Source organism: Pteronotus mesoamericanus, unplaced genomic scaffold (assembly GCF_021234165.1).
Source record: "Pteronotus mesoamericanus isolate MK-2021 breed Mesoamerican mustached bat unplaced genomic scaffold, CSHL_Meso_final contig_105, whole genome shotgun sequence".
In the NCBI taxonomy this organism is placed as follows: Eukaryota; Metazoa; Chordata; class Mammalia; order Chiroptera; family Mormoopidae; genus Pteronotus; species Pteronotus mesoamericanus.
Window position 1 is genome coordinate 255827 of NW_026555006.1, and position 24813 is coordinate 280639.

Genomic DNA, 24813 nt, shown 5'->3' on the forward strand with positions numbered 1-24813 from the left:
AGCATCTTTTATTTACTTTTTGGCTATTTGTATATTTTCTTTAGAGAAATGTCTGTTCAAGCCCTTGACCCATTTAAAAATTTTGTGTTTTTGTTGTTGAGTTACAGTTGTTCTTTATATATTTTGAGTATTATATAATGTGCAAATATTTTATGTTTAACATTTTGAGGAATGGCCTGACTTCCAAAGTGGCCGCACCCACCGTCATACTTACATTGCCACCTGCAGGGTATGAGAATTCCAGTCAACACTTGTTTTTTGGGTTTTTTTTTAACAGCCATCCTGATGGGTGTGAAGTGATATCTTATTATGGTTTTGGTTTGCATTTCCTGATGACTAGTGATGTTGAGCACCTTTCCTGTACTTACTGATAATTTGTATATCTTCTTTGGAGAAATGTCTTTTTAGATCCTTTTTCCTTACCGTACCCCTCCACCCCCCAGAATATTGCATTTTAAAAATTGTCTTTGCCCATTTTTAATTGTGTTACTTCTATTTTATGCAGTTGTAAAGTTGTTTATATATTTAGGATAGGAGTCCCTTATCCAGCTATATGGCTGACAATTTCTCCATCTTATGGATTGTCTGTTAATTTTCCTGTAGTATCCTTGGAAGCACTGAAGTTTTTAATTTTAATGAGGTCTTCTGTCTTGTGCATTGGGACATAGTATGCTTTTGTCCTGTGCCAATTCAGTGCCAACAGGAATCCCCAGTTTGGGGTGTGGTGCAGAAGGAAAACTTATTTAGTGCAAAGAGCTCAGTTGTGATACAGCAGGGCTGTGACAACAGCGTGGTTGCAGAACAGCTCAGTAGTGTTAGAGCATAATTATGAAGCAGCACAACTGAGGAACAGTAGTGCTGCAAGGCCACCATGGGGGCCAGGCTCCTCTCCATCTTGACAGCTCTAGTCTGCTCTGAACATCTTTGCGGGTCCAGCCACGTGTCCAGCAGGGGAAAACACAGACCTCAATCTTCCCTGAAAAAGGAAAGTAGCTCTCCAAGCCACTGAGGCCTAGCCTTATATAGACAGAAGTCCCTGCCCCTGGTCCCGGATTGGTCCTTCCTCATGCAAATGAGGACTCCAATTTTTGCAATTTGATTGGTCCAAAAGCCAATCTAATGGCTTTTCTGATTGGTAAGAATTTTGTGTTCTGATTGGTTAAAATGGAGCTTCTCTGATTGGTTGGTGAAGATGTTCAAATGGCAGAGACCCAGTGCGGGAAGGCAGTTCAGTAAAGGAGGCATGCAGCTTAATGCAGGCTTTTCCCTGAAGTGTGGTTTCCATGAGAGCCCACTGTATACAAATGGCTGCTAGGCTGTTTTTTGGTTTTTTGAACTCAGTTGGTCACCAGGGGCCCTTTTTAGTAGTTATCTTGATTCTCAGGGTCCACACTTTCTGTTGCCTATGGTACAGAGATTAAAAGATTGATAAGTGAATCCAAAACTATAGAAGAGGCATAGCTTGTAAGTATCTATGTATGTTGTGCCTGGGACTGAGAGTTGAAAGTGGAAGAAAGAGAGAGGTAGTGGCAGATGGAAAGGAAAAGTGTGAGTAACAGATTCTTATTACTTCCTTGACTGTTTCCAGAGCATGATTGGGTCCAAGTTAAGTTATTTAGTGGGTCAGGAGAAGTTGCCTATTTTTGAGAATGGTTTTCAGTGTTCTTCCTGTTACGTAGTTATAGCAGGAACATTTTTTTCCCATAACATTTTCCTATAAACTTAGCACTTTTTAGGACATTTTCTTTACATGAAGAAGGTAAGGCTCTAATCAAGAACCAAGAGTCCCTTATAATATTCTGTTCCACATTATATAAATAAGTACAGTCATCTATGGTCAACATTAAATCCCAGGCTGGGCTAGGATTTGATGGCTATACCATCAAAAATGTATCTTCTTATGGATTGAGAAGAATGTATTCATTAAGGTAAATTTTATACCACAGTTTAAATATGTACTACTTTTTAAAGTCAAATAATGGTTTGGTTCACTCTTCCTTCTATTAGCACAGGTTGATGGACTAAAAATGAAAATAATTCTTTGTTGTCTAAGCAAGATTCATTTTTCTCTAAAATATTGAAAGAGGTTGCTTGGCACAACAAAGTTCGGAAAGTGCTCCAAGGGGTTATTCTGGAGATCAGAGGTAGTGTGGATATATTGTCTTTGCCATGCAGGTGTCATTTCCAGAACATTTTTCTTATAATTTTGAATTCTAGTGTCTAGAGTAGGGCTTCATTGAAATGTTTCCTTTTAAACCTTTGCTGCTATGTCTTTTGGCTCCTCCCAACTTAGTGTGTCTCTAAATTCCCATCTGTGTCTAGGCTATAAAACTGGACTGTTTTCTGTCTCCTATAATTCTTGACTTCATGCCCGTGCAGTGTGTTTTTGTGTTGCTATATTATACTTTTGTTTCTCCTTTGTTTAAGGAATGGATCACATTCCAGGAAATTTTTATCCAAACATCTGAATTGATTTTTTTGCTGCTATTTTCTATATTTAGCTTTAAATTTTAAATAAGTTTTTGATTGTGTAGGTACTGTCTCCCTTTCTTACTGAAATTAGATAATGCTTTTTATATAGGGATTTTTTCCCCTTAATGTTAGGTTACTTTGAATTTCATTTTGCTGTTCTCTTAGGATTTGATATTTATAAAACATTTAAACCATTATTTTTCTTTGTGGTATTTGCCACTTAGAGATATGTGGATAATGTGTGTGCTTTTTGAAAAAAATTAAAGCTTTAAAAAGTTTACATGTGTGTTCTAAAAGATTCAAACAGTTTGAAAGTGAAAGTTCTCCTTAATCGTAATCACATCGGTTTTTTTGTACGTACCTTTCTTATCCTTTTTTTTGATGTGTTTATACACAGGCATAATGCACGACTACATTGTGTGCACACACACGTTGTCTATTGTTTTGTAACTTGTTTTTGGGGTTTTTTTTTTTTTGCTTAACAGTTTATCTTGGATGCCTTCCATGTAAGAACATATAGGTTGCTCTACTTCATTCCTAATATATACAATCATCTGTTTAGCTATCCATATATTGGTGGGCATTTAGATTTCTTATTTACAAATGATGCTGATGTGAACATTGATGTACATATATCTGTGCACTTCTGCAATTATTTCAGTAACACAACTCTTAGAAATGGAATTACTGAGCCTAAGGGTGTATAAACTTTAATTTTGATAGACACTGCTAAATGACCCTCTAAAAAGGCTGAACCAAATTACACTCCCACAAAGTGTGAGAAGGCTGATTTTCCCCACCCTGCTTCCTTGCCATAGCCAGATAGAAGTCTTTTTCATTTTAGCCAATCCAGTGGGTGGAAAATGGGATTGTATTGCTTTAATTTACATTTTTTGATTACTACAGAGATTGAGCATGTCTTTTTTTTTTTAGTTATATTTTATTGATTATGCTTAAAATTGTCCCAACTTTTCCCCCTTTGCTCCCTCTGCCCAGCACCACCCACTCCCTCAGGTAATCCCCACACCATGTTCAAGCCCATGGGTCATGTGTGTAAGTTAAGTTCTTTGGCTGCTCCCTTCCCTGTGCTGTACTTTACATCACATTGGCTATTCTGTAACTACCAATTTGTACTTCTTAATACCCTCACCTCTTCACCCATCCTCTCCCTTCCCCCTCCCATCTGGCAGCCATCAAAATGCTCTCTGTATCCATGATTCTGTCTCTGTTACTCTTGTTTGTTTAGTTTGTTTTTCAGATTCAATTTTTGATAGATATGTATTTATTGCCATTGTATTGTTCATAGTTTTGATCTTTTTCTCAAGTTAAGTCCCTTTTACATTTCATATATTAATGGTTTGGTGATAATGAACTTTAGTTTTTTCTTGTCTGGGACACTCTTTATCTGCCCTTCTATTCTAAATGATATCTTTGTTGGGTAGAGCAGTCTTGGCTGTGGGTTTTTCATTTGAATATTTCTTGCCATTCCCTTCTAGCCTGCAAAGTTTCCTTTGAAAAATCAGCTGATAGTCTTTTATGGTTGTCATAACTCCCCTGTAGGTAACTAATTCTTTTCTCTTGCTGCTTTTAAGATTCTCTCTTTCTCTTTAACCTATGGCATTTTAATAGGTGTGTCTTGGAGTGGGTCTCCTTGCATTCATCATAATTGGGATTCTCTGCACTTCCTGGACTTACATGTCTATTTTCTTCACCAAATTAGAGAAGTTTTCTTTCATTATTTTTTCAAAGAGATTCCAATTTCTTGCTCTTTCTCTTCTCCTTCTGGCACCGCTGTGATGTGAACGTTGGCCTTCAAGTTGTCTCAAAGGCTGCTTACACTATCCTCATTGTTTTGGAGTCGTTTTTCTTCTTGTTGTTCTTGATTGGTTGTTTTTTGCTTCCTTGTGTTCCAAATCATTGATATGATTCTTGGCTTCATCCACTCTACAGTTGTTTCCCTGTAAATTGTTCTTTATTTCAGTTAGTGTATCCTTCATTTCTGACTGGATCTTTTTTTATGCTGTTGAGGACCTAGCTGAGTTCCTTGAACATCCTTGCAACTAGTGTTTGGAACCGTGCATCTGATGGATTGCTTATCTCCATTTTGTTTAGCTCTTTTTCTGGAGTTTGGATCTGTTCTTTTGTTTGGGCCATGTTTCTTTGTCTGCTCATATTGGCAGCCTCCCTGTGTTTGTTTCTTTGTATTAGACAGAGCTGCTATGACTCTCTGTCTTGGTAGTGTGGCCTAGTGTAATAGATGTCCTGTAGGATCCTGTAGTGGAAAATTTAAGTATCCACAGTTTTGAATCTTTCTATTCAGAAACACATAATGCTTTTCTTTCTTTTTTGTACTCGTTGTCTGAGGACATGCTTATTGATTTTAGAGAGAGGGCAAGGGAGGGAGGGAGAGAGGAGAGGAACATGTATCTGTTACCTTGTGTATGTGCCTTGATCAGGGATTGAACCCATGACCCATGGCCTTTTGGTTTACAGGATGACCCTCCAACCAACTGAGCCATACTGGCCAGAGCGTGTCCTTTTTTTGATACTGGTTTTTAGGTGTTTCTAGTACTTCGTATAGTTTTTACACATTAGTTTTAGATTTATTCCTAAATTTAAGTCTTTATTGATGATTACAATAGGATTTTTAAAAAATGTAGGTATAATTGACTTGAATAGGATCTTTTAAAATCATATTTTCTAGTTAGTCATTCTTAGTTGGAAAGCTGTTGACCTTTTAATTTATAAGAAGAAAGTAGGTGAATTCTTGTTGGTTCTAATAATTTTTCAAATATACTCATACATTTTTTATGCCAATTTTTGGAGCCTCTGTGTTTGCGACTATTTGCATAGTGAATTGGATTTTCATATATCATAACTCTACTTGCTCTGTGGTTATTTTTTCACATTGCTTTTTTTTGGTATATCATTTGCTGTTGAGCCCGTTAGGTAGTTTTGTTCCTTTATTGGTATGTAACTTGTAATTTAGCCACTGATTATTTTGGATTTTGCTCTAGGGCTAACCTGAATGAGTTTGTCTGACTCCTCCCTGACCTATCTCAGTACTCTCACAGTAGGTCTTGAATCTACTAGCATAAACCACATTTTTAGGAGTATGTTCTTCAGGAGATGCTTCTAACAGCTAATAATGATATTTACTGTGTAGTGTAGATATTATTTCTGGTCATATAGTGTATATTTTTATTTTACAAATAAAAAACTGAGATCTGAGACAGGTTATATAAATTTCCCCATGTCACACTGGGTTGTGGCAAAATTTAGTTATAAAAGCTTATCTCTTCTAGTTCAGTTTTATGAGTATATAACTTTATGCAAGGTTGGTTCTCGTGATTCTTGCAGAATTCTGTGTGTTTCTCTAAATGCATTTCTGTATTCATTTGATAATTTTGCAGACACTCAAATGTCATGTTTGCATGTATTATTGAATTCTGAGTTTGGTATCCTTTGTACATTTTTCTCAAGTGCTGATTCGTAAATCCAAATACATTTTAGTTCTCAGAGAGAACCTGAGCTATTAAAATGTTGTGGTATTTTGTAATGAGGCTTTTTACAAATTGCATTCTCAAGTAGTTATTTTTCTTAGGGTGACTTTCTTTTCATATTCCCAGGGTAAATTATATTCTCATTTTAATGCTAATTACCTTTTTAAAATAAGAAAAAAGTACAGCAGGGCCTGCTTAGTATTTTAACAAACCTTTTTTTCATAAGGTGAAAGCACAGAGGCGAGGGCTGCAGCTGAGTGGTTTGATGTATGTCCCTCAAATGTTCTCACAGTAACTGAATTAACTGAATTCCAGGCTGTTAGACCACCTGCAACAATATTTGGGTTATAGTGATATGAGTGTGTAGCTTGTAGGCCCTGCAGTGACTTTAAGAGTTGATCATTTAGTTAACAAGATCAGATTAGTGTTTCCTAAGATTAACAAGACCTCAGTGCCTATCCATTAATGTTGAAAGTTTCCAAATCATTGCCTGTAAGTTCCTGGAATCCCTGGAGGTTTCTGGGTCTGGTCTTTATCTTTGGCCATTTTCTCTCCCCTTCTGGTATAGGAATACAGAATGATTCAGAAGGGTTGAGATAAATTAAAAGAAAGAAAAATACTGGAAATGATACACTGGAATGAAATTGGAATGTGGACATTCCAATTCATAGTTGATGTAGCGGCCATTTGGAATATAAATCAGATACCCAAATCCTCAGTTATCTGAGAAGCCTCCTGCAGAATGTTAGAAAGATATCCAGGTCTATATATAAATGAAGAAACAGCCTGTTTGGTGGCTTCTAACTAACTCATCCTTCTTTAAGTTTGATTTATTGTTCTATCTTCTTGCCACTGCCTTTGAAGAATCAACTTCTTCCCCAGGCAGACAGGGGTGGTAAAGACTGAAATCCTTAGCAAACGTTACACATATGTGAAGAATTACCTTTATTAATAGTAGGGCTCAAGTCATTTTATACAGGCAAATCACTATTATATCCTTTGTGAATATAACCTTTTTACCTTCCCTGAATCAGCACGTTGCCTGGCACCTTGTAGACATTTAGTAAATATTTATGGATTTAGAATAAGTTCCATGTATTACCTGAATTAAGATTTCTTTTTATGAAGAGCAAAACATTGAGGAAAATGAAATAGTGCTGTTATTGTCTGTAGTTGAATTGATTTATGTCCCTCCTCTTTTCTCCTTTACAGGATGTAAGCTTTTATTTATTTTTTAAAGATCGTATTTTATTTTTAAGAGAGAACGGAAGGGAGGGAGAAAGAAAAGGAGAGAAACATCAATTTGTGGTTGCCTCTCACACGCCCCCTCCTGGGGACCTGGCCAGCAACCCAGACATGTGCCCTGACTGGGAATCGAACCGGCAACCCTTTGGTTCACAGGCTGGGACTCAATCCACTGAGCCATACCAGCCAGGGCAGCATATAAGCTTTTAAAATATCACTCTTTAATTAGAAAAAGAAGCATACTTCGTGTTAATTTGGAGCTGTCTGCTAAAGCTTTTTGCTTAAGAAAAAATTTAGCTGGGTTTGTAACTTCCATAGTTTATATTAATATGTAGATTTGCAATTAAATAGGCATGGTCAAATGCAGTGCACACATTTGGAAATACAATGATGACAGACTAAAAATGAGATTGAAAATATGCTAGCAATTAAGTCAAATACTACACCTAAGGTTTTCTCACACCGGATAGTCTTTTTTATTTTTTCTATGTTAATCTATATTTAATGATGATTATAGAAAAAACTTTTTCCTAGCCCTCTAAAGAGTTGACCACTTCAAAGTACTATCTGTGCACTGTATAGCTGTTCTTGCAGTCAAGGATAAGTAAGTTCCCCGAGACTGGCAGATACTGTTCCCAGAAAGTCTGTACCAGAGGTTTCATTTAGCATAACTGGAAAAAGTTCTATGGGGAATGCTTCTGAAATAATGATAGCCTTGCATGTAGGCTCTAAAGCTATTGTTTCCAACAAGTACCAGACTAGTGAGTGAGGATGGCTCTGAATAGTACCTGCAGCATTTTCAGGTGTTCTGCTAAAGGTGCATAGTTGATAGTACATAACCAGAATGTAGATTTTAAGATTCACTAATCTCATGGGGAATGCAAACTAAACTTAGTCTTAAATGTTTCATAGATGTGTCAACTATTTAAAGGACGTCCAGTAGTTTTACCTCAGTCATATTATTTATTTATTTTAATTATTTTTTAAATTTTTATTGAATTTGTTTTAGTTACATTGGTTAATAAAATTATATAGGTATGAGGTGTATAATTCTATAATACATCATCTGTATATTGTATTATGTGTTTACAACCTTAAGTCAAGTCTCCTTCCATTTATCCCCCCTTCATCCTCTTCTACCTCCCTCCCTGCTATTGTCTGTAACCACCATACTGTTGTCTTTGTCTATGAGTTTTTGCTTTTCCTTTGTTCAATCCCTTTATCTTTTCGACCCAGCCCCCCAACTCCCCCACTACTGCCGCAGCTCTCAGTCTGTTCTCTATAGCTATGACTCTGTTTCTTTTTTGTTGTTATTTTATTCATTAGATTCCACATATAAGTGAAATCATATGGTACTTATCTTTCTCTGACTGACTTATTTCACTTAGCATAATACTCTCCAGATCCATCCATGCTGTCCCAAAAGGTAAGATTTCCTTTTTCTTTCTTTCTTTCTTTCTTTCTTTCTTTCTTTCTTTCTTTCTTTCTTTCTTTCTTTCTTTCTTTCTTTCTTTCTTTCTTTCTTTCTCTTCCTTCCTTCCTTCCTTCCTTCCTTCCTTCCTTCCTTCCTTCCTTCCTTCCTTCCTTCCTTCCTTCCTTCCTTCCTTCCTTCCTTCCTTCCTTCCTTCCTTCCTTCCTTCCTTCCTTCCTTTTTTATGGCTGAGTAGTATTCCATTGTGTAAATGTACCATAGCTTTTTTTATCCACTCATTTACTGACAGACACATGGGCTGTTTCCAGATCTTGGCTATTGTAAATAATGCTACAATGAACATAGGGGTGCATATATTCTTTCGAATTGCCGTTTCAGGTTTCTTCAGATATATTTCCAGAAGTGGAATCACTGGGTCAAAAGGCAGTTCCATTTTTAATTGTTTGAGCTAACTCCATACTGATTTCCTAGTGGCTGCACCAGTCTCCATTCTCACCAACAGTGCCAGGGGTTCCGTTTACTCTACATCCTTGTCAACACCTGATGTTTGTTGTTTTATTAATAATAGGCATTTTGACAGGTGTGAGGTGATAGTTTTAATTTGCATTTTTCTGATGATTAGTGACATTGAGCATTTTTTCATGTCTACTGGTCATCAGTATGTCCTCTTTTGAGAGTAGCTATTCAGGTCCTCTGCCCATTTTTTATTTGGATTGCTTGTCTTTTTGGTGTTGTTTTAGAAATTCTTTATAAATTTTGTATTATTGGCAAATATGCTCTCCTATTCAATGGGTTGTCTTTGTTGATGGTTTTCTTTGCTGTGAAAAAAACATTTTAGTTTCATATAGTCCCATTTGTTTATTTTTTTCTTTTGTTTCCCTTGCTCAAGGAGATATATCAGAAAAATATTGCTATGAAAAATGTCTGAGATTTTACTGCCTATCTTCTAGGAATTTTAGTTTCATGTCTAACATTTAAGTCTTTAATTAATCCATTTGGAGTTTATTCTTGTGTATGGTGTAAGAAGGTGGTTTAGTTTTATTTTTTGCATGAATCTGTCCAATTTTCCCAGCATCGCTTATTGAATAGACTGTCTTTACCCCCTTGTTTGTTTTTGCCTCTTTTATCAAATGTTAATCAACCATAAAGGCGTGGGTTTATTTCTAGGCTCTCTATTCTGTTCCATTGATCTATATGTCTGTTTTTATGCCAGTACAATGCTGGTTTGATTACTATGGCCTTGAGTATAATTTGATATCAGGTAGTGTGATTCCTCCAACTTTGTTCTTTCTCAAGATTGCAATGGCTATTCATAGTCTTTTGTGGTTCTGTTACAGGGGGAATCTGGCCAGATCACTGGGCAGAGGGGAGGGACCACCAAGGAGGTGCCAGGAAGTGACAGAGATAGTGGCACCAAAACTGTGGTAGATTTCCATACCCCCAGGTAAGGGCAAACAAACCAGCCCCATGGCACGTGATACCCCAAGCTGCGCGGGACTAGAAACCCTCCCCAGCTCCAAATCATGGTGACAGGAGAAGGCCCCTGCGGAAGGCGTGTGCCAGGCTAGTGAAATGTTTGGACAGAGAAAAAGACCCTCCTATTTGCTTCATGAGCACATAGGATTTTGGGCCTGGACTTTTAAATGGAGAGCACGTGGAGACTCATGGCATTTCTTTCTTGCCTTTGCTCACCCGGTGAGGAACCGGCTCATGGTGGCCTGTGCATCCACGTGCCTCGCTGGGGTCGCTGTGGCTCCATGCTGCATGACCCGGTCCTGTACCGCGCCCCTTTTCAGCGCATGGATGCACAGGCCTGAACGCTTGCCAGCCTTGGGAGTCAGAGCAGCTTCAGGGGCGGGGAGGGCCTTAAGAACAGAACCACTGCACCACCAGCTGCAGTGATCAGGCATTGGGCCCCGGGCAGAGGGAAGAAGCTGTGGCAAGGCAATGGCAATACTGGCCCCACAAGCATGCACCCCAGGGACAGAGAGCCTGAAGGTGGAGAGTGGTTGCTGTTTGCGTAAGAGCTCTGGGCCCCAGGAAGACAAGTAAGAATGGAGCGGGGTGCCTGGACACTGATTTTAGTTCTGGGGTTGGTTGGCCACTTTCTGTGTTTTATGGAAGAGATTGGCCTGGAGCCAGGAAGTCCCCAGCTTTCCCCAAAATTGGGCAACATTTTAATAGAGACCTTTTTCCTTCCCCATCAGTCTTTGTGTTATGCCTGTGTACAGTGGCAGATGGCCAAATCCCACTTTGTTGGTAACAGTTCCATATAAGTTTTTAGAATGTTTGTTCTAGTCTGTGAAATATGTTATTGATACCTTGATCGGAATTGTGTTGATTCTGTAGATTGCTTTGGGTAATGTGGACATTTTAATGATATTAATTCTTCCTTTCCATGAACATGGAATATGCTTTCCCTTATTTGTATCTTTTTCATATTCTTCAACGTCTTAACAATTTTCCAAATACAGGTGTTACATCCTTGGTTAAATTTATCCCTAGGTATTTTTTTGATGCAATTGTAAATGGGATTATTTTCTTAGTTTCCCTTTCTGATCATTATTAGTGTATAAAAATGCAACTGATTTCTGGATATTTATTTTATACCCTGATGCATTACTGAATTGATTTATCTGTTCTAGTGGGGGGGTTGTTTTTTGTTTTTTGGTGGAATCTTTAAGGTTCTCTATATACAGTAGCATGTCATATGCAAATATTGACAGTTCTACTTATTCCTTTCTGATTTGCTTTCTAATATATATCTGTATCTAATGTCTCTGCTCTTTTCACTCTATGTAATGCAAGGCTCAGTGGCATTCCAGCAGCACTTTCTAACTGCCACCATAACGGGAGGAGGTGCCTGGCATTTGGATCTCTTGTTGCCTCCAAGGACTTGCCATTTACCTTGAACTCTTTATTTGTTGTTGTTTTTGTTTGATTGTTTTTGTTCACACGAAACCACATTACTTAAATTTAGAAAGAAGGAAAGATAATTGCTAGGAAGTGAGAGAAATTGATCAAGATGATTTGAGATTTGATACCATAACACTGTCAACATTTGCCATTGTTGTAGTTACAGAGAATGCCATTTTGTATTTGTTGAAAACGTTGTGCTTTTTTTCTCTCTCCAAATCTTCATGTGGGATTCATAAAAGTTAGAGTTGATTCTTAACTTCGTAAGAAAGAAAATGAAAGTAAAACATTAAGACAGTACTCTAAATGAGTTGTTTATACATTTGTCACTAGAAAACTATTTTTAGTTGAATAGTAGATTGTAATTGTAGTTATTGTAGTTTATAGTATTTATAACCTGCTGTGGTTTTGAATATTGCTCTTAAGACTGTAGTTAGTGATCTACAAGGTTTTAATTGCTAAGAAATTTCAGAAAATGTGAAAAAGTTTTGATTAAGCCTAGGACATATCCATTCTTGCTTTCCTCAAAAATTGCAATCAGTGACTACTTAATGACAGCAAAATGCTTTGAAAACATGCTTTTTGAAATGTAGGTATGACTAAGGTATCATATTAATTAGTATGCAAGTGATAGTTGCTTTTTTGCTATAGAAACTTTGTGGTAAGAAGCTTTCACAATATCCTTAAGAAAAACATAGTATAAAAATGTAAATGATAAGTGGAAGATTTTTTTAAAAATGGAATATGGATGAGAAATACACACATGTATATGTTTGACGTGGTTATATTAAATTCCTTGTTTTTGGGGGGAGGGGTTTGTAGGTCATGTTGTTTTCTCTCTTGACAAACTAATTATCTTTTAAAATATCATTTGTATTCCTCTACAGTTTGCAAACTAGTTTCTCTTTTAAAAAGTGGTATACCAAAATCCATTTTAATGTAAAATAAAGCTTGCACATTTGAACTCTGCCATGTCAGGAAACAAACTGTATATACTAATTTCTCAATTACTAAGACGTGCTTCTAAATGTCTGTTTTACCTACAGCAGAGGCAGTCTATGCAGAGCAATTGTATTGCTGGTCTTTCACAGAGCGTTTGCCATTGTTTAGTACCATTTATCTCTACATTTATTCAGTATTACCATATGCCGTGATTTCTAGACCAGATGAGAGCATCCTGCAAGCTTAGACTTCCAAGCAGGAGCCAAAGTAAGCAGTTGGAAATGAAGCTGCTATAAAAGTTTGTGGATATGCAAAGTATATGCAAAATGCCTTTTAAAAATTGTACATAATAAATAGAAAAGTAGGTCACACCTCATTTTTTTCATAAAGTCTTTCTACATCCGTCTTTCAAAAGTTTGCTTATACTTGGTGATCAAAGCAGGCTTTTAAAAAATGGTGTGGTATGGAAATAATTTTAACATAATGGTTTAAATAATTAAAAATTTTCATATTTATTTCCATTTTCTATAAATGATAGGAATTTTTTTGAATTCCTATTACATAACTAAATACGCTTTTGGTCATTTCTTCTAATGGAAGGAACTATATGATTGAGAGACATGAATGATACTGTAGTTTTTGTTTATTTTCACCAAATTTTATGCCCAATTTTAGTCAGCAAATAAACTGTTTAGAGTTTGTTTTCCTTTGCTGACTACCTTACTGGTAACCTACTTTAGGACACAAGAATAAGTTTAACCAACAATTTTTGGAACTAGGAAAAGGGGGGAAGAATGTATAGTTTCTGAAATTAAAAAAAAAAAAATTCACCATAGCCTAGGTAATTGAAAGAGGTTTTTGTAAACTGTGTAATTGAAACACTACTTTAAAGGGGGATCAGTGTAGGGGCTGCCTCAAATCTTAACATTGAAATTAAATATTTAAGTTATCGAATATTTATTGTACACTTACTATGGATAAGACAAAAACCCACTTAGGGAGTCTTAAGAATTTGGGATAAGAGATATAACTTAACATTGGATATGGTTCTGAGTGTCCTCGTATTTGAGAGTAAAAACATTTAAAAAATAGAGTTTATGATTCTTCTGATTCAGTCAAGGGGAATGTCATGTAGAAGAAGCTTTTCAATATTCAGAATTATTTCTTAGATCTGTATTGTTATTCTCATTGTGATCTTGGGGAAATGGCGGAACAACACCATAGCATCTTACATGACTTAGATAAACTACCCTATATTGTGACCTATGATCTAATACATAATATGTAAGCCCTTAATAATGATGATTATCAGTCCTAATATTATACTGATTGAACTTTCATAGGATATTCATATCTATTATCTCACTTAAGCCCCTTAATTAGTCTTTCTATCAAAACCATTAAAGTGAATATTTACATACATACATTATAATATTAAAAAGGTATATATAAAATGTGAAAGAGCTTCTGGATTATTTCAGATAAATATTTCCATGATGGCAAAAAGGTAATTGATGACTTTTCTCCCCTACTATGTCAGGCTCTCTGGTATGCAGTTTCCATATATTGTCTCACTTAATCACCCCACTAACTTATAATATAGGTAACTGTACTGCCATTCTAATTTGAGACCTCACTAGAGAGGTAGGAAATGGGCTTTGGAGAGTAGGAAGGAAGATGCTGGTTTATTAGGTGGAGAGACAGTGATACTTGGTAAGACACTTTCTGATTGTGTGCTGTTTACTGAGAAAGATAACAAAACAGAAGAATGGGTTTTGTGTAAAAGTTGATGAGTTTAATTTAGACATGTTGAGTTTAAGGAAGGAAAGTAGATTTTAAAGAAGGTGGGTACAGCCAACAGTGGTAAGATTTTGGGGTCTTTTTGCCTTGAATCTTACAAATATTTGTTAGGCATTTCTTTAAATGTGAGTAACATTTTAATATTGATTGTGTTTGCGAAGGAATATAATAAGATGTTAATGCTTTTAATAATTAGATAAATTTTGGGAGAATTTCATGGTTTATGAACATTACAGTTACCATGGCCTATGTAAGGATGTAATTTAAGCAAACTGAAAATTGCATGAACTCTCTCTTAAACTTTTAAATTATTTATTATATAAGCAAAGCTTTTTATTGTAAGAAAAAAAATACAGCATAGAAATTAAAATGAAGAGATAAAACCAGTAGTCCTACTGGGTTAACTGTGTTCTGATTTTTTTTTTTAATTTCCTATTTGTTGTTTCTTTCAGAAATATGGCTACACACACCTTTCTGCAGGAGAACTTCTTCGTGATGAAAGGAAAAACCCAGATTCACAGTATGGTGAACTCATTGAAAAATACATTAAAGATGGAAGGATTGTGCCAGTTGAGATAACCATCAGTTTGTTAAAAAGGGTAAGAAGTATGAATATCAACCAGTTTAAACCAGTGAGGAAACAAGAAATTAAATCTACCTTTCAAGCAACAAAAAAAATCAGAATATTGACTTTCTTGTATGTAGAAGATGATCATAGTGGTTAAGAACGGAAATTCCATTTTCATGTGGGAAGAAATTGGACAGTAGCAAGCATTCTCTACTTTGGTCTAGGATCAACTCAACATTCATATGTGCGCACTTGGCAATCTCTTTTTTATTTGTTTCTTCTTTTTCTTCTTCCCTTCTTTCTCCCCTGCCCCCCCCGCCTTTCCCTTTTCTGTTCTTCAGTAAACCTCCTTCCTTCCTCCTTCCTTCTTCCTTTCCTCCTTTCCTCTATCTCTCCTCTCCATGACCTTCCTATTGTTGCCATTCTCTCAGTCTTGATATCTTCTTTTCTGGTTTATGCATCACCATCTTCAGTATGAAATGCTAAGATTAACAGCTATCAAACTAAAGTATTTCCCATCCCCTAAAAAAGATACCTTGCATTTCATAACTCTCCACTACAGAGTCCCAAGACTGTAGTCAGTCATGAGTATTTTGACCTGTAAGAAACAGTTAAAGAAATACAAGAATGAGAACAGCAAGAAGTAGTTGATACCCAATAGAAAAGAGGTATGTCAGTATCTGGATGGAATCAGAGAAACTTGAGGATGAAGAGTAGCTTATTCACACACATTCTTACTTCTTGTTTCAGAGATTGGAATAATCTGCTTCCATTCCAGGGTAAGAAATCTTATTCTCTGGATGTAATGCTCTTTCTCCACTTTATAGCTAAGCTCTGTGAAGGACCAGGCTACATTTTTTACTTTTTCACTTTCTACTTGTAACTCTTTGCAGTCAGGTTCTATGTCCATCTTCATTGAAACTATTCTTGCTGGTGTTACCAATAATCTGTATCAAATAGAGGGGATTTTTTTTAGTCATTTTTCTTGTAGCATTTAACTCTGCTCACTGTCTTTTTGAAACTCATTCCTTCTTTGTTCTTTGTGACACTATTTTTCTTGATTCTCTTCCTACTTCAATGACTGCTATTTCTTAAGTCTCCTTTGATAGCTCTTCTTTTGTGAGTTTCCTAAACTATGTACTTCTCAGAATTTTATCCTGGGTTCTCCTGTCATTCTATATATTTCTTGCTGGATGGTTTTAGCCATGCCTAAGGTTTCATTGTGCTAATGGCACCAAAATCTATAGCTGTAGTACGTTTTTTGTTTTTCTGTTGTTTGTTTTTTGTTTTCTGAACTGCAGACCTATACTTCTAACTAACTACTAGGCATCCATCTGAATGCCTTACAAGTGTCTCAAAATCATCATGTCAGAGACTGAATATATCATCTAAAATGTGATCACCTTTGTTTCCTGTCCTGCTTAATGGGTCTACTATCTCATCTATCCAGCTGCCCAGGCCAGAAATCTGGGTTTCCTGCTGTGTTTTCCACGTCTCCCTCACTTTTCCAAATTCATTCAGTGAGTAGATCCTTCCATTTATCCTTCTCTTAATCCTCTTGTATTTAGTCTCTTTTCTTAATAACTATCACCTTAGTTTAGATCCCCTTTTCTTCTTGACTATCACTAGAGCCTCCTCATTAGCTTTTTTGTCTAAAACATCCTTCTCCCTTTCTAATTCATCCTTTATGGTACAGTTGGGATGATTTTTTTTTTCCCCTGAAAGGTGATGTGAGTGTATTCTTCTTTGCTTAGAGTTCCTTAATGATTCTGTATTGTTTCCAGAATAAAAACCAGATCCTTTGTGTGGCATAACAAGTTCTTCATCAATCTTGCCTCTATACACTTTCTAGTCATATCTCCCACCATTTATATACGTGTCCTAAGATTCATCTCTACCAGCTTACTTCAGATTCTTCAAAGCTGTTACACTTTGTTTTCTGAGCCTTTATACATCCAGTTTACACTGTCTGAAGTACTTGGATCCCCGTCTGCCCGCCAATTCACTACTCAGGATTCAGTTTCATTGCCACCTCTTAGATAACGCTTCTGAGTTACCCAGGTTGTTTGTGCTTGCTTTTTTGTTTTATCATAGCATCCTTGTATACCTCATCATAGAACTGAGCACATTTAAGTACATATTTGTTATCCACTGGACTGTGAGTTCCCCAGGGGCCACATCCTTGCTCTTCATGTCCCCTGATAGTTGGCCTTGAATAAATATGTTGAGTGAGTACAATATTGAGGTACCTCTTCAGATATCTTTTATTACCATAACTGGGGTAGAAATGTTATAGCAGGGGCACAAAAACATTCTGTGCAAGTTTTGTGAATGTGGGAGAAGCGAGATGCTGGAATAAAGCCGGCCCTCAGATAAAGGAGTCAGGAGTCCTGACGGCCATTGTCCTTGAGGAACTAGAAAACAGTTTGCGCACTTAGGGGACTGGATATTGGTTTGCATTGGAATAGAGGCTCCTCTGGAGTTTTTCAGAGTCATGCAGCTGTGCTTATCCCATGGTGTTTGGTGTGGTAAGGATTTGGAGATAAGAGATCTGCATCTCCCACTCACATATTCCCATGTTCTACCTAAATCCACACTTTGGAAGAGGATGGTGAAATGTGCTGTTGTTGCTGTCTCTCTGAAGGTATTGTTTTCTTGGCTACCTGTGTTTGAGGCTAGCCAGTGACATTCAGGTTTAATTAGCTTCAGTTTAAAAAAAAAAGAAAAAAAGAATATTGACTCCTACACTTAAAATTAGTGCTATCAGTCTGTTTATATTTTTCCAAAGCTTTTTGCAGTTGGACTTGAATTATTGCAGAGAATCTGAGTGCATTTAAAAGTGTACGTACTTCCCACCACAGCAAAATGACTTGGGAACAGGAAAGAGAAGACAGGATAGGGTCTCTAGTGGCTAAAGCAAAGATATTGGTTAATACTTATTTTTCTCTTTTGCTGCTTAGGAATTCGTGAATGTATATGTTAAAGTAATGCATGCTTACTATAGAAAATTTAGAAGCTACAAAAAATTTGTACCTGTACGCCATTAAAATGGAGGAAGGATACATACCAATAATTCCACCAGCAACCATGTTAATACATTGGATTGTTTTCTTTTAAGTCTTTTTTTTTCTATGTATCCTCATTCTTTACCTATGAAATAAAGAGTAATCATAAAACAAGCACCAATATATCCATTACCCTGCCTAAGAAATTGCATTTTGTTAATGTAGTGTTGACCCTAAATCTTCCCTTTCCTTTAGGAAATGGATCAGACGATGGCTGCCAGTGCTCAGAAGAATAAATTCTTGATTGATGGGTTTCCAAGAAATCAAGACAACCTTCAAGGTTGGAACAAGACCATGGATGGGAAGGCAGATGTAGCTTTCGTTCTGTTTTTTGATTGTAATAATGAGGTAATGCACATCTTCATCTGCCCACATGGGTTTTAAGCAACTTGATTGTCTACTATACAGAAATACATAGTGACTTTTTAAAAGAAAAATATGGTTATTGATTTTAGAGAGAGAGGAAAAGAGAAAGAAACATTGATGTGAGAGAGAAACATCAATTGGTGCCTCCTATTTGTGCCCCAACCTTTTGGTGTACAGGATGATGCTCCAACCAACTGAGCCACACCAGCCAGGGCCAAAGTGACTTTTTACTTATATTTACATTTTATATTGGCAGCAGTATTTTTTTGAATTGGAACATTGGATGGACAGAACAGTACTACCTTGCTAATGGAATGCTAACCACTTACTGGCATCAGCAACCTTATGGACCTAAAATTTGCTGTATTTTCAAAATAACAAGAATTTGTTTTGCATTGTTTTTAAGTAGGAACTGACTTGTACAATAATGTTAGGTCATGAAGCTGCCCCCTGTTATTTCATAGGTATGCACTATTATCTGAGTTTATCTTGCCTTAGGATGGTTGTTTACTGGAAAAGAAGCACACATTTCTGGGAAGTTGGGAAAACTTTCTATTATATAGACACATTTAAGATGCCTGATTTGTCTTCTCAGAGTAATATGGTCTTGGGGAAAAAAGCAGAAAATCATTCTTTTTCTTGCTGGCACTTTTAATAACATACTTAGACATAAATTAATTTCTTGGAATCATTTAATTAAAAGACCTGACAGTTTCACAGCTGTAAACTTCATTAAATTAATGCCAACAGCCTGAAGGAGTAAGAATCTGAAGTACTGCCCTGACCAGTGTGGCTCAGTTGGTTTGGTGTGATCCACAAGGTGAAGAAGGGTCACCACTGATTGATTCCCAGTTGGGGTGCGTGCCTGGGGCGCTGGTGGTTGGGGAGCATAAGAGAGGCAGCCCATCAGTGTCTCTCTCTCTCACATTAATGTTCTCTCCTTCTTTTTCTCCCTCCTTTCCTCGCTCAAAAAAAAAAAAAAAAAAAAAATTCTGAAGTACTGCCTTGAAGGAAGTTGGCTGGTTGAATTGCAAATGTGCCTCTGGTGGAGAGGCTTTGTGTTTCTTTAAAATGTAACTCTCTTCTTCCAGCCCCCAAAAATATGTTTTCACTTATTCTTCAAAGTTAACTTTAGAATGTTACCATAGCTTTATAACCAAGGAATGTTTATTCACGATTAACAAGGGATACTTTATTTAAAATGCAAATAGGTTGATTCTTAAGTATTTGGTTATTTATGGAATTATTGAAAAGTAAGCAAAAATAGAACAAAGTTTGAGGCATATAATTCATACCTAATAAGTTAATAATAATATATCCTAGCTGGAACCATGCACATACAGATCTTCTTTTTATTGCGGTTTGAAAAAAAATACACAGGAAAAACTGAGTCATGAATGAATTCTTATTATGCTCTGTACTTATTTAACCTAGTTCATATAAATTGAACCACATGTTTAAATTTAAAAGGACTTTACATGTTGATTAATAAATTAGACACATTCAGTTTAATGCAGGTTTTTTTTTTAACTCTTAAAACTTTATTCTCTTTTCAGTTTGAAAGAATGGCAATTCATGTCTCTCCTTTTTGTTTTGTCCTTCTTAAAATAACTTTTAACTTATTTATCTTTTTAGATTTGTATCGAACGATGTCTTGAGAGGGGAAAGAGTAGTGGAAGGAGTGATGACAACAGAGAGAGCCTGGAAAAGAGGTACTTTGTGGTTTTTATACAATAGCCACCTTAATCTCAGTTTGGAACTTGAGTAGCGGTTAAATACTTGTCTCATTTGGTCCAGAAAAAGAAAACATCATGCTTAAATGTGTGAAATGGCTTATCTAAGATGATGGTAAGGGAATCAGTTGAGTCAGGTCCATGTTTTCCTCTAAGCTGTCCTCTAACATGGGGGAGAATGGGTAGATACCTAGAACCTTGCAATATTTGCTTTTTTTTTTTTGCAGAATTCAAACCTACCTTCAGTCAACAAAGCCAGTTATTGACTTATATGAAGAGATGGGGAAAGTTAAGAAAATAGATGCTTCTAAATCTGTTGATGAAGTGAGTATCCCTAGCCTGCCTTTAAAAAAAAAAGTCAAGTAAAAATGTGATGGAGGGGGTAGGCAGGAAGAAAAAAAAATACTATGATAGAATAGTTTGCTTTTCAAGATACTGGAGACTAAATTAAAAATTAGGCTTTTTCTCCTTTTTGAGTGGAGTCTGAAATGGATTTTATAGCTTCAGACTTGTTCTTCCTAAGAAGTGAGTGGCTTATTAATACCAAACCTCATTTCTTAAACTCTGGAAAATTGGCACTTTGAGACTATGGTTTGGACTATGATCATTTTTAAAAATTCTATAATGTAAATGGCAAGTCTTCTAGCTCAGGAGCCCCAGGCTGCCTTCATCTCTTCTATCACAGAGCACACAGCTCCAGAGGTGCAGGGTTTCGTGACTCAGTACTGCTCTCTCCCTCATGAGTCAGCTGTCTCTAAACTGTGGTTTGCAAGCCTTCAGTGCCCAGCAACTATTTCTAGTGCCTTTTAATTCACCCAGTCTTTTCCTGATTTCCTGAATCTTCTTCTCTGGACCTTTCTTTTTTATTACATAGTTATTTTTGTTTTTTTATCCATTGCTGCTTTCTGTAGCAGTGAGGTAATAAATACATCAGAAAACTTAAGTGTTTTAGAACTAGAACTGGGAAAATAAGCCACTTTCGTTTTATCAGTTTTTGGTAGCTGATCAAGAAGCTTTGTTTTGTCCTAAAAACACTAATAAAATCGAATGCAACATTTTCATAATTTTGTATGTGTTATATATGGTGTTATATTATTGTCTAAAGTAAAATAGATGAAACTGAGAAATCCTCATGTGTTTTTTTAATGATCTATTTTGGAAATTAATATAAAATTGATGTATTTTAAGGCTATATGGTATTTTAACAATATCTGCTTTTAAAATTATTACTGTCTTTTTCCTTTACAGGTTTTTGATGAAGTTGTGAAGATTTTTGACAAAGAAGGCTAACTCTAAGCCCAAAAACATCCTTGAAATCATGCTTGAAATACTGCTTTGATAGCTGCTATCACGATCCCTTTTTAAGTCAATTTTAATCTTTCATAATTACATCACAATTAATGGCCACAAAGTATGTAAAACAAATTAAATTTTTTTATCTTTTTTTTTTTTTTTTTGTCACAGGAGTAGAGAGTGAATTTGGATCTAATTTCATCTTAGCTATGGTGCTCACAAAACAAAGAAGGGCATTAGCTAGTTCTTTGTTTTTATTCAATAAGAATATCCCTTATTTATAGTTTGTGCCTTCTGTGAGCAACACTTTTTAGTATGTGTATATCCCTTGAGTAATTACAACGTGTCAGGATTAGGGATTCCTCATTTCCTCTTTTTCTTGCAGGTTTTAAATTTCCAACCTGTTAAGTAAATTTGTGGACCAAATTCCAATGGAACTTTTTGTGTAGTCAGTTCTTGCACAATATGTTTGGTAAACAAACTCATAAAATGAATTGCTAGAAGTGTTTTAGAATTTCATCAAGTAACTGACCATATACTATAGAAAAGTAAGAAAAATTAGGCTACATTTTCCTACAACTTGTACAAAGTTGTGTGACAGGGCATAATCTCTGCTTCCAGGGATTGGGGTGCGGGCATGGGGGTTCAGAGCCTGACAGAACCGTCAGCTTTATTCTGACATAAATCTGAGGAAAAGGGGCAAGGATCACATCTAATGGCATGTGTTCCTTGTACGCTATTATATAGTGTTATTATTGATTACATTGATCTCAACAAAATTCCTAGCAGTGAAACCTTGAAATGCATGTACTAGATATATGGTAAAATGGTTTTTTGGGTTTGCTTTTCAGACTAAATATAAGGTTAGCATAAAGTAGAAGAAATCTAATGGTTAAATTTCCCATTTGTATTTTTTTGAATATTTTTTTCATAGTTATTTGTTTAAAATGATTAAAAAAAATCACTGCACTTTGGTCAGAATAATAATAAATATATCTTATAAATGTTTGATTCCCTTCCTGGCTACTTTTATTCAGTAAATTCTTTTTTTTTTTTTCCTTCATTATGTTGAAGCATGGAAAGGCATAGAGTAAAAAAGAAAGCTATAGAGTCCAAAGAAATTTTTTCTTAAATCTATTCTTTCTTTAAAAATCTCTGAGAAATTTATTTTCTACCACCACCAATGCAAAGTGGTATTTAAGGTTCTTATTATGAGGCTTAAAATGTTTCTTCAGCACTTACACTGTTTGGTATAAAGGGTTAAATTAGGCAAAAATTTTGACTTTGTATAATTATTAATATAATTAAATTTTTATATTTAAAGCCTTTGGAAATATTGAGGACAACTTATAGATATTCTTATACAGGGGTGGGGCTAAAGTAGGTTTATAGTTGTTTGTACAGAAAGAGACATGCAGGTTATGATTATTATAGTAGCTTTATTAACTGTTTCACATACAACTGTAAACCTACTTTTCCCACCCCTGTATTGCAATAGATTTATTTATTTCTGTGTGTGATGAAATTCACTTATTCATGATGAATTTTCAACATACTTACTGTTACAAAAACAAAGTACTCCTAAGTGGTATAACATATTAGCCACCAAAATTCGTGTTGATGTTATCTCAGTTTCTTGGAAGAGATTGCAACGAATTCTCATCTAGTGATTTGGTCTAGCCAGTACAGCCCTCTGTACTGGGTAATTTAATTAAGCAGCTGTAGTGTGAAGCAAGAGTGAACACTTAAGGTTTGAGTGCATTCCGACTCACATAAGTGAAGAAACCCATCAGATGGGGATCTAAATATTTATATTGGTATTGTGAAAGCAACCTTAATTTAAGGATTTTAAGAAGACTGTTGAGACTAGGTGCTTTGCTTACTTTCATCAAATATCTTTCTGTGGCGTAATTACTAAATTATGAAGCTCTGCTTTTTGTTTGCTTTTTAAGTAGAAAAACATGTCAGCAATATTGAATTTAGGAGCTGATTGAGATATGTCTAACTTCACTAGTTAGGTCATTCCATTTGTTAGAGACATAGTCACCAAGAACTTTTTGACTTTCTTGAAAGACCCCAGTGGAAGCTTTGCTATTTTTTTTTTAATTAACATTATTTCCATTTAGTGATGCTGGATATATGTAAATATTTCATAAATAATCCCAATAAATTTTGTGCTATGGCCTTTGTTGTTTGCTGGTTCAGATTTCTGTTCTCTCAAACATATTGAAGATTTAACATGTGAGTCCTTACATAGCAAAAGCAAAGCTCAGGATCCAGGAGAATTTTCTGCTCTGTGTATTATGTTTGTGTGTCTTGAATTAAGCAGCAAGCATGGTTTGATCCCAGTTCTCCAAGAAGTAATCGGGAGTGAGGCACAAGTAGCCTGTTTCATTACCAGCTTGCAACATCAATTCCTTGTCTCTTTGAGGGGGAAATTGGCAGCAGGCAAGCAGTGTGTCTGTCTCAGGATGCGGTGGTGTTTTTTGTGGGTTTGTGGCTTTGTCCATGTAATTTAAGTGGTTGTCTGACATTTCAGTGGTCCCTGGAGATAATAGTGGCTGAAAGTATTGGCCAGACTAGGTCAGCATTTTTTCCCTGGAGGTTTGGTCTTTCATCTTCAAACACATATTAATTGCACCAGCCATAGAGCTGCAAACACATGCTCTGCCTTCCAGGAACTTTCTATCTAAAACTAACACTCTGGTACAGACCTTCAGATGTTTTATGTTGGCTAACTTCAGTCATTCTTATACAGTCTACTACACTCCTCCCTAGCCTACATGCATCCTTCAGCTAAAGTAAGTACTCCTTCAGTCTAAGTATTTTTTTTTTTTAATGAAAGAAAAAAACGAAGCTCATTTACTGTATAACAAAAAAAAAAAAAACAGTAAAAATAATTCTAACCTCCTATCCCTTTTTTCCCTTCATTGCGGGCTCCAATGTAAGTTCTTGGATCCAGGTCTACTTTCCTTTGAATGGGTGTGGTTATTGTAATCGTGATGGTAGGCTACACCTTGGTTAAATTCAGCAGGTCACCATCTTTCCTGCTGAGAGCTGAAGAACAAAGTTGAATTTCTGGCTACCATCCTATATATCCTGTGTCAGCCAGGCTGACTGCAGGCTATTCTGCTCAGACTTGTATGGGATCCCTGCTGTCCCCATTCATTAGAGCAGAGCCTGCTTCCCTCTTTTCCAAAGAGGCTCTTCTTCTATGACTTTGTCCTCATAAGACCTTGACGTATGAGAAGAAGCCTTAATTATTTTCTACTACTAAGGTAGGTAAGGTTACAGATCAACGCTTCTCCAGCTGTGGTTCTTTTAGCTACAGAAAATTTTTCTCCTTAATGATACATTTTCAAGTAGCTATGCAACTTCCTAACACTGGCCTTCGACGTCTTAACCAACCAGAGGAAAAGCATCTGCGGCGGTACTGCTAATCTCCAACCCTACAAGTAGATAAATGGAAGCAAACTTT

General features: G+C 36.1%; 1 protein-coding gene across 1 annotated transcript in view; it reads left to right on the top strand.

The window, feature by feature from the left end:
* Positions 1 to 23513, top strand: part of CMPK1 (cytidine/uridine monophosphate kinase 1) — a 34873-nt gene extending 11360 nt beyond the window's left edge. Inside the window, exons 2-6 of the mRNA XM_054572814.1 lie at positions 14763 to 14909; positions 18139 to 18291; positions 19945 to 20021; positions 20270 to 20366; positions 21291 to 23513. Of these exons, the coding sequence (XP_054428789.1) occupies positions 14763 to 14909; positions 18139 to 18291; positions 19945 to 20021; positions 20270 to 20366; positions 21291 to 21332 (516 nt within the window). The 3' untranslated portion in view covers positions 21333 to 23513. The remainder of the gene's footprint in view (positions 1 to 14762; positions 14910 to 18138; positions 18292 to 19944; positions 20022 to 20269; positions 20367 to 21290) is intronic.
* The last annotated feature ends 1300 nt before the right edge of the window (positions 23514 to 24813 follow it).